The sequence below is a fragment of the Eptesicus fuscus genome, chromosome 9, assembly GCF_027574615.1.
Source record: "Eptesicus fuscus isolate TK198812 chromosome 9, DD_ASM_mEF_20220401, whole genome shotgun sequence".
NCBI classification, from domain to species: domain Eukaryota; kingdom Metazoa; phylum Chordata; class Mammalia; order Chiroptera; family Vespertilionidae; genus Eptesicus; species Eptesicus fuscus.
The window spans coordinates 41,597,890-41,611,173 of record NC_072481.1 but is presented as its reverse complement, the minus strand read 5'-3'; the positions used below and the strand labels follow the sequence as shown (position 1 = coordinate 41,611,173).

General features: G+C 42.2%; 1 protein-coding gene across 1 annotated transcript in view; it reads left to right on the top strand.

Moving 5' to 3' along the window:
• Positions 1-215: 215 nt before the first annotated feature.
• The window catches only part of C9H1orf87 (chromosome 9 C1orf87 homolog), a 74,857-nt gene continuing 61,788 nt past the window's right edge, over positions 216-13,284 (top strand). The window contains exon 1 of the mRNA XM_054721291.1: positions 216-322. Within this exon, the coding sequence (XP_054577266.1) occupies positions 216-322 (107 nt within the window). The remainder of the gene's footprint in view (positions 323-13,284) is intronic.

Genomic DNA, 13,284 nt, shown 5'->3' with positions numbered 1-13,284 from the left:
TCCCGCCAAGGGCATGTATCTTGGTTGCGGGCACATCCCTGGTGGGGGGTGTGCAGGGGGCAGCTGATCGATGTTTCTCTCTCATCGATGTTTCTAGCTCTCTATCCCTCTCCCTTCCTCTCTGTAAAAAAATCAATAAAATATATTTAAAAAAAAAAGAGGAGAGACTTACTTATTTTCCACCCCCAGGGGTTTGAGGGGTTTTGAGAAGAATCATGTCTTCAGTGTGGAAGACCCCCCGTGCATCAGATGCAATGCCTGAGACTGTGGTGAAAATCATCGGAAGTAAACACTTTCGGTACCTTGTGGAGAAGCCGACCATGTAAGTTTATTGTTTGAAAAATATCTGTTTTGCCTAGATCATAATGAAATTTGGGTGTGTTTTTCATCTAGAAATTTACATTTTAACAATGCCATTCATGGAAAATGAAGTCATTAAGCAGTAACAGTAGAAGTAAAATAGCATTGAGCACTTCTATGAGCACTGTTTTCCTGATATTTTTCATCTTTATAATTCCCCATATTCCTTAATTACTTGGGCTGATTTTCCAAATAGATGGGAAATAGAAGCAGTGAGACATTTATAAATATTAATGGAGTATTGCTGCTTCTCTTCATCAGGCTTGTAATCTACCACGTGTAGTAATTTGGAGTGGGGGGAGGTAAGGGAGAAAGTCATTAGTCAATTTGCTATGAATTAAAGGAGTGGAATTAAAAATAAATTATAAATTGTAAGATTTTCACTTCTTCTTATCTGATATTCCTCCAAGCAGGGGCTTCTCAGAGCATAACTAAGAGGTTTTTCTTCCCTTCCAAGGTCACCACAGCCACGTTTAAGGGGAGCACACTCGTATATCTCTAAAATTAACTACACATGTGGCACAGAACAGTCTGACCAGCTCTTCCTTCCAAAGTTGTGGTCAGAAGAAGATACTAGACCTGCCTTTCATCTTATAGTCATTCCATAAACAGTATCTAGTCAATCCTTGCCTTTCCCTCCTAAGATGATTTCCACAGTCCTTTTCTCTATTTCAGAACCCAACAGACCAAACAAACATACGAACAGAAAAAAATATCTGGCCTTACAAAACATAGGTGCAGAAAGCAATGGCTACAAAATCTGGCTATCATCAGAATCATCAGGAGTGTCCCTTAAAATAAAGATTTGGGGTCCAAACCAAGACCTAAAGAATCAGAATCTCTGAAGATGGACTCCTGTTATGGAGTATAGGCTTTAGGAGCAACTCTCAGGCCCTCTGCTATAGAGTATAGGCTTCAGAAGTGACCATCAGGACCACTGTTATGTGGTATCCTCCTATCTAATAAAAGAGTAATATGCAAATTGACCATCACTCCAACACACAAGATGGCTGCCCCCATGTGGTCAGAGATGGCCACACCCATGTGGACACAAGATGGCCACCACAAGATGGCTGGCAGAGGAGGGCAGTTGGGAGGGACCAGGCCTGCAAGGGAGGGCAGTTGGGGGGGACCAGGCCTACAGGGAAGGGCAGTTGAGGGGGATCAGGCCAGCAGGTGAGGGCAGTTGGGGTGACCAGGCCTACAGGGAAGGGCAGTTGGGGGGGACCAGGCCAGCAGGCGAGGGCAGTTTGGGGGAACCAGGCCATCAGGGGAGGGCAGTTGGGGGTGACCAGGCCTGCAGGAGAGGGCAGTTAGGGGTCAACCAGGCTGGCAGGGGAGGGCAGTTAGGGGAGACCAGACTGGCAAGGGAGGGCAGTTAGGGGTTACCGGGCCAGCAGGGGAGGGCAGTTGGGGTTGACCAGGCCTGCAGGGAAGGGCAGTTGGGGGCAACCAGGCCTGCAGGAGAGGGCAGTTAGGGATGATCAGGCTGGCAGGGGAGTGGTTAGCCTAACCATTAGGGGGTGATCAAGATGGCAGGCAGAAGCGGTTAGGGGCATTCAGGCAGGCAGTCGGACATCCCTCGAGGGGTCCCAGATTAGAGAGGGTGCAGGCTGGGCTGAGGGACACACACCCCCTGCCCCATGCATGAATTTCGTGCACCAGGCCTCTAGTAAGCTTTAGAAGGGACCATCAGGACCACTGCTATGGAGTATAGGCTTCAAAAGGGACCATCACGACCACTGTTATGGAGTACAGGCTTCAGAAGGGACCATCAGGACCACTGCTATGGAGTATAGGCTTCAAAAGGGACCATCACGACCACTGTTATGGAGTACAGGCTTCAGAAGGGCACACTGGTTTTACCTCCCCTCCATCATATTGTCAGCCCCAAGAGGTTCCAAAGCAAGTGCTATGATCAGTAAAGTTTGCCATAGCACCGGAAATGGGCTTTGCAGCACATCAGTTGGGATCCCTACAGAGCTAAGAGATGAGAGTGAATCTTGGCTCTGTGCCTTCCTGACCTTTGGACATTGAAAAAGTTAATTAATATCTCGGCCTCAGATTGTACATCTATCAAGTGGGGGAAAAACACATCTAGCTAGTAGGGTTGTTGTGAAGAGCCAATGAGAAAAATATGCAAAACATCTTTCCAGTGCCTAACAGTATATTCCATATGCTTATAAATTGTTCTGCTATTATTATTGAAGCAAATTTTTCCATGGATACAAATCTCTTTCTATGAAATGTTTCCATCCTTTTTGTACTCTATGCCTAGGAGGCACACTACCTTTGTTTTGTAGGTGAGGAAACCTGAGACACTGTGATTATTGTAAGATCTCCTGTCAAATGCCAGTTATTGTCAAGAAAAGTAAATAGGATCAGTTTGCACTCTCTGCTGAGTTCTGCTACCCAGAAAGCAACATTACTGCTCTACTAATTCCCTTCCTCTCTATGTTGTTTGTTTAGCTTCTTTTATCCCAACCCCCTTCCTTTTTCCAGGACTCTAATATGTTCCTAAATGGGTGATTAGGGGAAGGATACTTGTCTTTTTAAATAAGGAAAAATTCCGTTTGTCTTATAAGAAGGTGCCTTTTATTTTTCCTGTTTGTTCTTTTATTTTTATTTTTATTAATCCTCACTTGAGGATACTTTTTCCATTGCTTTTCAGAGACAGTGGAAGGGAGGGACGGAGGGAGAGGAGGGGGAGAGAAAGAGAGAACAAAAGTGAGAACAAGTAAGAGAGAGAGAGAGAGGGAGGGAGAGAGAGAAATGCCAATGTAAGAGAGACATATGGACTGGTTGTCTCCCACACTCGCCTGACCTGGAGAGGAGAGTGAACTTGCAACCCAGGCACATGCCCCTGACCAGGAATCAAACTCACGACCCTGTGGTGCCTGGGCCAACGCTCTAACCATTGAGCATACTTTCCAGGGCTTTCCTGTTTATTCTTTAAACTCAGAATCCAGGAAATAAAGGAGTACATTAAATCAGCTATATTAATCCTATATAATAAGAGAGGAATATGCTAATTATCTGTTATGCCATGAGGCGTAACGACTGGCCACCTAACAACCAGATCACGGATTACGCCTCAGATGTCAGCTGCCCAGCCGCCCAGGGCCAGCCCAAGGTGCAGGCAAGTGAACTACAAGCAGGTGGTGGAGAGCTACAGGAGGGAGCAGGGCAGCAAGCTATGGGGGGGGGGGGGGGGCTACAGGAGGGTGGGGCAGCAGGCGGAGAGCTACAGGAGGGTGGCAGAGAGCTACTGGCACATGAATTCGTGCACAGGGCTGCTAGTTGTAAAATAAAAGACATGTTCTGTTTTTTCTATGACAACTGTTTTTTATATTAAGGCAGTTATTTGTGTTTTCTATGGGCTTGATGTTACTGTTGCTGGAATGACTTAAGACAATGCTTTGCTAAGGTATTCCAGTGTGGTTCAAAAATAAATAATTCTCAAAAGCCTTTTTATTGTTGATGTAAGGACAGACTCACTGCTATCATTTCATGCATGTCCCGCAATCTGTCCTCAAAGTATTTAGTCACACTACTACATCTATACCTTTTAGCAGGGCGCCCAAGAATGTGTTTTCTTTGGATTGAATCAGTTGGCCTACTAGTATTAGTGAAAAGATCTACATAAGAAACATAAGTAAAAACCAAAAAAAGAAAAAAGACTCTAAAAGGAGAATCTGAATTTAAAAGAAAAATCACAAATGAATAATGGATGGAAAAACAGAAGTCTTTCTGTTTAACCACATTTAGTTCAGATTTCCTATAGGATATGTGGAGAAGATTGAATAGTATGTTACATCTGAAAGTTATCTTAAATATATACTAGTAAATCAATATAATTTGGTAGGGCTGCTATATCATAGTACCACAAACTGAGTGGCTTAGACCAACAGAAATTTATTGTCTCACAGTTCTGGAGGCTAAAATCTGAAATCAAGGCATTGGTAGAGCCATGCTCCCTCTGAAGGTTCCCAGTAAGGATCTTTCTTTTCCAGGTCTCTTTCCATGCTTCTGGTATTTCCTTGGTTTGTAGCAGCATAACTCTAAGCTTCCCATGGAATATGTGTCTGTGTACAAATTTCATCTTTTTATAAGGACACCAGTCAATTGGATTAGGGGCCTATTCTACTCTAGCATGACATCACCTTAACAATTACATCTGCAGTCACCCTATTTTCAAATATATGGGAGTTAGGACTTCAACATATAAATGTTGGGGGAGACACAACTCAATCCATAACCACCCAGTCTTTAATGTTACAGAAGAGAGGAGACAATTGAGGCCTTGATGAGCTTAAAGTGAGGCCAGTTATTAAGAACTAAGACTGGAATTGAGCTCCCTCCCTCTTTCCGTAACTTAGCACAATTATTGGCAGATGAAAGGAAAATACTGCATACCTACTTACCTATTTTTTACAGGGGAGACCAATCTATAGGCTTCAAAGAGTGAAACAAGTGTCCCCTAGTTGGTGCCATCATCACTTTCCTCCTGGATCACTACACCAGCATTCCAATGCAACTCCTTGCCTCTCCTCTTCTCATTCTCTACTCCACTGGTTAAAAACTTGCTCCTCAAAGTGTGGTCCAAGGACCATCTCCACCAACCTCACCTGGGACCTTGTGAGAAATGCAGAATTGCAGGCCCCTCTCCAGACATATTGAATCAGAATCTGCATTTTAGTCAATTCCCAGGTGACTCCTACATAACATTACAGTGAAGCCAAATTCTCAAGTACTGCCAGTATCATCTTTCTAAAATGCAAGTATAATCAGATGTCACCACCATCAGCCCCAAATCACCTGCCCCCACCTTCTATAGACTCCCATAACCCCCTTCAGGGTTATGACACTTTATGACAATTTCCTATGCATTTCTGTCTCCCCCATTTAACTGAAAACTCTACATACAAAAAGTCTTATACATATTGAAAGCCTGATAAACAAATTAGAGCACAGTGAACACCAGGAAAAATAAATATCTAAAAAGACAATACTTAGTTGCTTTAAATTCAAGTCCAAAGACCCACGTTGCTAAAATAGCATGCATATGTCACTATGAAATCCCAATGCATAATCTTGGATAGCTCATTGAGAAGAAAATATGCCAGATAACAGGAGAAAAATACTCACATTTTCTAAAAGGTGTAAAAGTAGGTAATAAAACCACAGAACTTTAAGGCTTGTAGATAATCCCTGGCAAAATTGCAGGCCAAAGAATTAAATGTATTAGTTGTGAAAACAAAACACAAAGGTGATGGTCACTAAGGGTTGGTACATGTTGACTAAAAACAGATTATGTCGAACTTGTCCCATTCTCTTTATTGATGAGGTAACTGCAGTCCAAATGAAGGGAATGATGAAGATAGAGTGTTTGTTCATTTCAGTCAGCCATTAGGCACATCTCTATCACAAAGACTTGAAATAAGGCAAATAATTCTGGACTTGATAGTATTAACACATTGCATAGCAGTAGTTTTATTGCTAGCTTTACCCAGTGGCCAGATAAGTTTCTATCGAACAAGTACAAAAAAAACATTTTACATAAATGTAAAAGGCACGCTTTAAAATTAAATACCCATTTCATTTTGAAGTTATTTATTACACTAGTAGCCTGTTTGCACGAAGATTCGTGCAATAGACCTTCATTCACCTGGCTGCCTGCACCAGTTTTCTGCCGGCACCGGGGACCCAGGCCTTGGCTGTGGCCACTGCCCTCTACCTTCTTTCAGGGTCCGGGCTTGGCCCTGGGCGGTGGCCTTGGGCTCAGCTGCACCCAGCGTCCCTGCGACCCGATTGCAGGAGCAGACCCCCAGGGCTCGGCCGCACCGCCCCCCAGCCGGGTCCCTGCTCCCATCGCAGCAGGCACCCGGCTGGCGCCCAAGGCCCGGAAAGCCCCGGGCGGCTTTCCGGTCCTTGGGCTCGGCCGCACCGCACCCCAGCTGGGTCCCTGCTCCGATCGCAGCAGGCACCCGGCTGGCGCCCAAGGCCCGGAAAGCCCCGGGCGCTTTCCGGTCCTTGGGCTCGGCCGCACCGCACCCCAGCCGGGTCCCTGCTCCGATCGCAGCAGGCACCCGGCTGGCGCCCAAGGCCCGGAAAGCCCCGGGCGGCTTTCCGGGCCTTGGGCTCGGCCGCACCGCACCCCAGCCGGGTCCCTGCCATCGGAGCAGGCGCCCGGAAAGCCACCGGCCCCAGCGTCCCTGTAACGGTTTCCTGGTGGGCGTGGTTGATGGGCGTGGCTTGGTTGGTGGGCGTGGCTTGGGCGTAGCGAAGGTGCGGTCAATTTGCATATTTGTCTATTATAAGGTAAGATGTTCTTACAACATTTTTAAAGTATGATACTTTGTAAAACACTGTATAATAACAGAAAACAGGAGAATTCTCATGATCCGTCCACAATGTGTTAAGATAGGTGCCATACCAACATGGTGGTGATTGAACAGTTAATGTCCCAACAGCAGTGAAGAAAGGGGAGAGGATTTCTGTGTGACCCTGTTTTTAGTCAACATTCTTTAATCCATAGTTGAAGGGGGACAGACAAATCATGTCAGTAAACACATAGGTAATAGAATGCTGGGAAGCCTTGGCAGGAAAGTGAGCTAAAACAAGATGAAATCAACAGAGATATATGCAAAGATATATTCTGTCTTTAGCTAAGGGTATGTGTAAATGATTATATATAAAATATTTTGGTTTTACTTGATGTGAAACACTAGAAAAACATATATTGATTTCTGCTCCCAGGTCCTGGCATAAAACTCCTAAAACCCTTGCAATTTTCTAAGAGATATGAGTACTAGGAACATTTTTTGTTGTTGTTGTTCTAATATTTGGTCTTTGACCCTGGTTCCTGAGGCAGAGCTCCTAAATCCCTTGAAATTTCCTAGATAATGGGATGTCTTTTGCTTTAATGAGGATACTCTCAGTGGGTTCCTAGATACCTTCAGGCTGGTCACCAGAAAGAGGCCATGATTAAAAGCTTGGAACTTTCAGCACCTCCCACCCAATCCTCCCAGAAGGGGAGAGGGGCTGGAGACTGAGTTAATGATTGATCACAACTATGAGATAAAGCCTTAATTTAAAAACAACAACAACAAAAGAAAAAGGTTCAGAGAGCCTCTGGGATGCATAATGCTTCTGTGTGCTGGGAGGGTAGTGGGCCTGGAGAGGTAATGGGAGTTCCATGCCCCTCCTCACACACCTTGCCCTGTTCATCTCTTCCATATGACTGTTCCTGAGTTATATTTTTCTAAAATAAACCAGTGATCTAAAGGGTAAATAGTTTTCTTGAGTTGGTGGAGCCACTCTGGGAAATTAATCAAACTGGAGGAGGGAGTTAGGGGAACCCTGACTTATAGCCCATCTGTTAGAAATACAGGTAACAACCTGGGCTTGGGATTGACATCTGAAGGAGGCAGGGCAGTCTTACAGGACTGAGCCCTTAACTTCTGGGATTTGCAATAACTCCATGTAGATGGTGTCAGAACTCAATTGAATTGTGGGGCACCTAGCTGGTGTGGGAGAATTGTTCACTGTGGGGAAAACCCTACATATTTGGTGACCAGCAGTATGTGATGTTAATAGAAAGTAGAGGATAAAATGTCGTTTCCCTTTTACACTTGTGTTTGAGCTCATCATGAGCAGAATGGATCCAGATAGACAGTGTGGGAGGCTCACTGTATTCAGAACTGGACTTGTCTCCTGAGGGGTAGTGTGCTTCATTCTGGATGTCACATTCTAGGAGGGACTGTGGCACACTAAAGGAGTGAACACTAAAGGTGTGGCATTATAGATGATCCAGTGTGTGAAATGTGGCTTAAAGGAACATTTGTAGAATCTGGGGATTGAGTTGTTAACTAAAAGAGGAGTTGGGTTCATTTCAAGAAACTCCTGTGAGTAGATACTTCCAGTGAATAAAATTGGCCTCTATAGTTACTTCCAGTGCCAAGAATCAATGACCCAAAGCACTTTATTCCATAGTTACATTGCTGTTGGTACAGCATTGTTAAGCACAAGGGAAGCTGACTGCAAGATTTTATGGGAAAAAGTAGCAAATATTTGTAATAATGTACTTTAATATTTATAACCAAGAAATATATAAAGTCCTTATATTTTCCCATGTGATTCTCCTAGAGCCCATATCTTATCATTTTAGCCCCTCAAAACCCTTCATATTAATACATTATTTTTTACTTTCTTGAACTTTTTTAAAGTGTTAACATTAACAGCTATAAAAATTAATGCTTATATGGAATCCCATCAACATTCTTTCCATAGACAGTAACTGAGCACTTACTGAGTGCCAAGCTTTGAGGATACAGCAATGTACCTAAAGTTCTAGTGATGAGAGACACACAACAAACATATAGACAATGACCATTCAAGTGAGGATAGTGAAATGAACAAATGTAAAGGAGGATCATAAAGGTATTTCGATCTCAAAGGTGTTCCCCGAAGGCCTCTCTGCATAAGTGACATTTGAACTGAGACTGCCTGGAGGTAAGAGCTAGAACTATCCAATGAGAATTATCCATGGTTAGCTACCAGTGAGCTGGCTAAGACTGGCCCAACTTTATCCCATTGGGCATGGCTCACTAGATTCCAACATTCCATAAAAAATGGTATAGCCATACAAACATCAGACAATGCAGGCTTTAAGGCAAGACCCATTAGTAGAAATTTTCAAAAGAATATTTTATAGGAAAAAAGGAAGATTTAGTACTAATTAATATGAACTCAATTGCATAACATTACAATGTATGAAACATAAATTGACATAAGTTAAAGGCAAAATGAATTTATAATCATAGCTGGAAATATTAACATGACTCTCAATAACTGATATGTACACTAACAGATATCAGTAAGAAAAAAATCTAAAAAACACTTTAGAACTAACTGAAATATAGAACACTACAAGTGAAAGCAATAGTAACAGAACACACATTTTCAAGACTGCAACTTTCTATAGGCCCGGAGCTCTTCAGATATTAGACATCTGGTGTTCCTAGCAACTACTACAAACAGCACCTAAGTCAACCACCTGGAATGCAAGCAGATTCTTTTTTCACAAGGCTGCCTTATCTTGCTCTATTTAAAAGGGACAATGTCTCTTTCTGAAAGCACAGTGCCCAAAGATCAGGGCACCCATGTAGCTGCTGCTTTCCTGCCCATGAGGTCCAGGCTGTGCTCACCATCATCCTCATGCCTCAAAGATCTACACAGAGAGTAAAGATGCAAACATCTGAGAAAAGAGCATTCTGGGGTGAGGAAACTGACAAAAGAAAGCCTCTTGGCATGTTTGAGGAGGAGCAAGGAAGCCAATGTTGGTGGAGCAGAGTGAACAAGGGAAGAGAAGTAGGAAATGAAGTCAGGTAGCAGGTCATGTGGGCCATGGTAGGAACTCTGGGTCTGTTCTATGGAGAATGGAATGTTCTTTATAGAATTGAGAGCAGTGGAGGACACAAGTTGATTTTTTTTAAATATTTTTAATTGATTTCAGAGAGGAAGGGAGAGAGAGAAACATCAATGATGAGGGTGAATCATTGATTGGCTGCCTCCTGCACGCCCCCTACTGGGGATTGAGCTCACAACCCTGGCATATGCTCTTGACCAGAATCAAATCCGGGATCCTTCAGTTCACAGGCTGACGCTCTATCCACTGAGACAAACCCGCTAGGGATGATTTCTTTAGAGCAGTTTTACATTTACAACAAAATTTAAGGGTAAGTTATAGATGCCTCTCTCTACATATGCATAGCCTCCCCCGTTAACAACATCCCCCACCAGAATGGTATATTTGTTAAAATTGATGAAACTAGACTGATTTAACTTAATCACCCAAAGTCTATAATTTACCTTAAGCTTTGCTCTTTTGTTGTCCATTCTATGGGTTTGGACAAATGTATAATGACATGTGTCCATCATTATGTGTCATACAGAATAGTCTCACTGTCCTAAAAATCCTGTGTTCTGTCTATTCATCCCTCTTTTTAAATCCATGATCTCTTTTCATACCCTTGATTTAGTTCAACCTCATTCAAGAAAATAACATAGCAAAAATTATTGTTCCCCATTCCCATAGACCACGTGTATGTATCCAGAAAGTGGCAGGGAGCGAGGAGAGCAACAGCCATAGTATGGACAGAAGACCTGGCTCAGAAACTGTACCTCAAAGCACTGAGATAACTGGTGAAGAGGACAAGCAGTTGCACGATTATTTTGCTTAGAACTGCAAAACAGGGGAGAGTGCAAGTGCAAAGGACATTAAATTTCAAGCCGATAAAGGCTGGCTGAAAGATTTAAAAGCAGCACAGTCTGCAAAGCTCCTGGGTATCATCCACCTGCGGACATTGTGGTGATGCTCTATTGTTGTTGTTTTCTATAAAATGAAGGATTCTGAAGATTTTTAATCTTAACTACTCTGCTTTGTTTTTGTAAAGTGGGTGACTTCTAGAACTGGTAATTACTGTTACTAGACAGATTACATTAAATCTCTCTTTGTATCTAGTTAAATAGATTTTCCTCAGTTCCTGTATACTATAGAACTTTGATCTTTTGGATGCTAGTTTTATCTATCAATAAGAAAGTTTTGGGGATCCAAAGGAAAGAGCATCCTTTCTGTACCTGGGTGATGGGGAAGTTTGGATAAAGGAGACAGCACTTTAACTGATAACTAACCTAAAATTACCACTTGTCAAGGGCTGCCTGAGCACCAGGCTCGATGCTAAATATTTTATACATCTTACCTTGATAAGTATTATTTTTCTAATCTCACAGATAAAAGACTGAAAATCAGAAATGAGAACTAATTTGCCAAAAGTCACACAAGTTATCAGCCTAGGATTCAAAATCAGTACTACACTGCCTGAAATTATGGGTAAACTTTGCACAATTATAGAAAAAAAAAAACCTTCCTTTTTCATTCTCTATGCTTTTATTTCTCAAACTTTAGTGCACATAGGAATCATCTGAGATGTTTTCCAAGAAGCAAGATTTTCTTGTACTATTTAATTCCAATTTAATAATATCAGAGTGGTCCACATATCTGTTTTATCATCCAGCACCCTGCATGATTATGGCCCATCTCAGGTGCCTGAGGTTCAATGGTTAGGAATCACTGTCATTTCCTTCAAGAACAAGCCCTTCACCCCATTTGGAATGTTTTTCCACCTCTTATTTTCTCCTTCAACTGCTATTTTATAGCTTAATTCCTTCATGGAGTCATTTTCATCCCATTTAAGCAGATTGGGTTGGAAACTCCTCTATGGTCTCATATCTCTTTTTACATACTTCATTTTTTAAGTTATCACCTACTTTTATAAATTTTAAGACAACATAGTCTGAAGACAATGAGTGGATTGGATGCCCACTACTACCTCGACTGAGAAGGTAGTAATGCGTAGCTCAAAGACAGGTCAGATAGAAGAAAATGTCCATAGTGTAAACATGGCTAATGGTGTAAGTGAAGAAAGAAGATTGCAGAAGAGAAGGGTTGCTGGGATATCATTGAAAGTACATCATACCAAAGGACAACTGCTGATTGATTTGGTTGCTAATTTTGCAGCCAATATGACCTTAATTTGAGAAATCATTTTTATTCCGTGAAATACTGTAGTGCAAATGCCATTTAAAATACATTTGGTTATTTTCATTGATGTGAGAATTTGACTCAATATTATAAAGAAAGAAATGGGATATTTTGGGAATAACTTTGAAAATGCATTGAATTCCTTGTCCCTGGGAAGGTTAAAAACCAAAGCTGAATGACAGCCACTTCAGTATTCTGTAGAGGGACTTTAGGTCTAGGTGGGAAGATGAACTAGATGCCTTTATATATGGTATTTAACTGATATTTTTAAAGAGAAGCAAAATCCTGTTGCTTAAAACAGACAGTTGTAAACTATAGGTGTAGACTTGAGGAGTAATGTAGAGGAAGGAGCATTTGGTCTGGAGTCTGAGCCTGAGTCCTGGATCTGTGCTGACGAGCAAGGTGACCTTGGGCAGTTAATCTCTCTGATCATCTGTCTTCTCATCTGTATAATGGTGATAATAATACCTACTTTTCAGGATTATTAGTACAGCATGGAAAACATTATGCAAATTTATATGTGATAGCTGACACATAAGCTTTTAGAAATGTTAGCTTGTAAAATTACAATAACGAAGAAATAAATGATTTGGGCATAGGGTTGGCAGTTAAAGTCTTTTAAAATTCTTGCTGCAGAATAAATTTCTATGATAATAATACACACTGTGGCTTAGGGAATTACAAAAGAAGAAGCAGAAGAAGAAAAACCCCTCACAATAACATGTGCTACATTAGCACAGGCTTCATATTACAGCTTCCCTATGGAGTTCGGTGAGATTTTCAGTTGCACTCCCTCCCAAGTCTCATTTTATTTTTTATTTTGTTGTTGTCTTTTTAAAAAAAGGAAAAGTCTGGTTGTGTTGATTATCTGTTATTACTTCCAAATAAGAACATGCTTTCATTTGCTGAAATTAGATCCCCAGTCACTGCCTTGGCATACTCTGGGCCGCCTTCTCCAGAGGGTTTGGGCCTGTTAGGTAGCGCACAGTTGGAAATCGGTGACATTGAGTGCCTGCCAAGACTGGCAGACCTTTAAGATCGCATCTGGTGACCTTTTTGCTGAGCCCCTCGGGTTCTACATTTGAGATTTGATGTTCTTCGGGAGAGGGATGCTTCTAGCCACCTTTGCAATGTTCCTTTCTAACTCTGAGACTCTGAACGGTAGCAGAGGGTGGCACCAAAAGGCTGAAAGAGCCCAGTGTGAGAGAGGGAACAATTGGATAGTTTTCTCCACGTTTATTTGTCATTCAGCAATAAAATAATCCCCCTAACAATAGACACACGCCATTTCTCAGCTGGGGAGTCATTTTCATGATAAT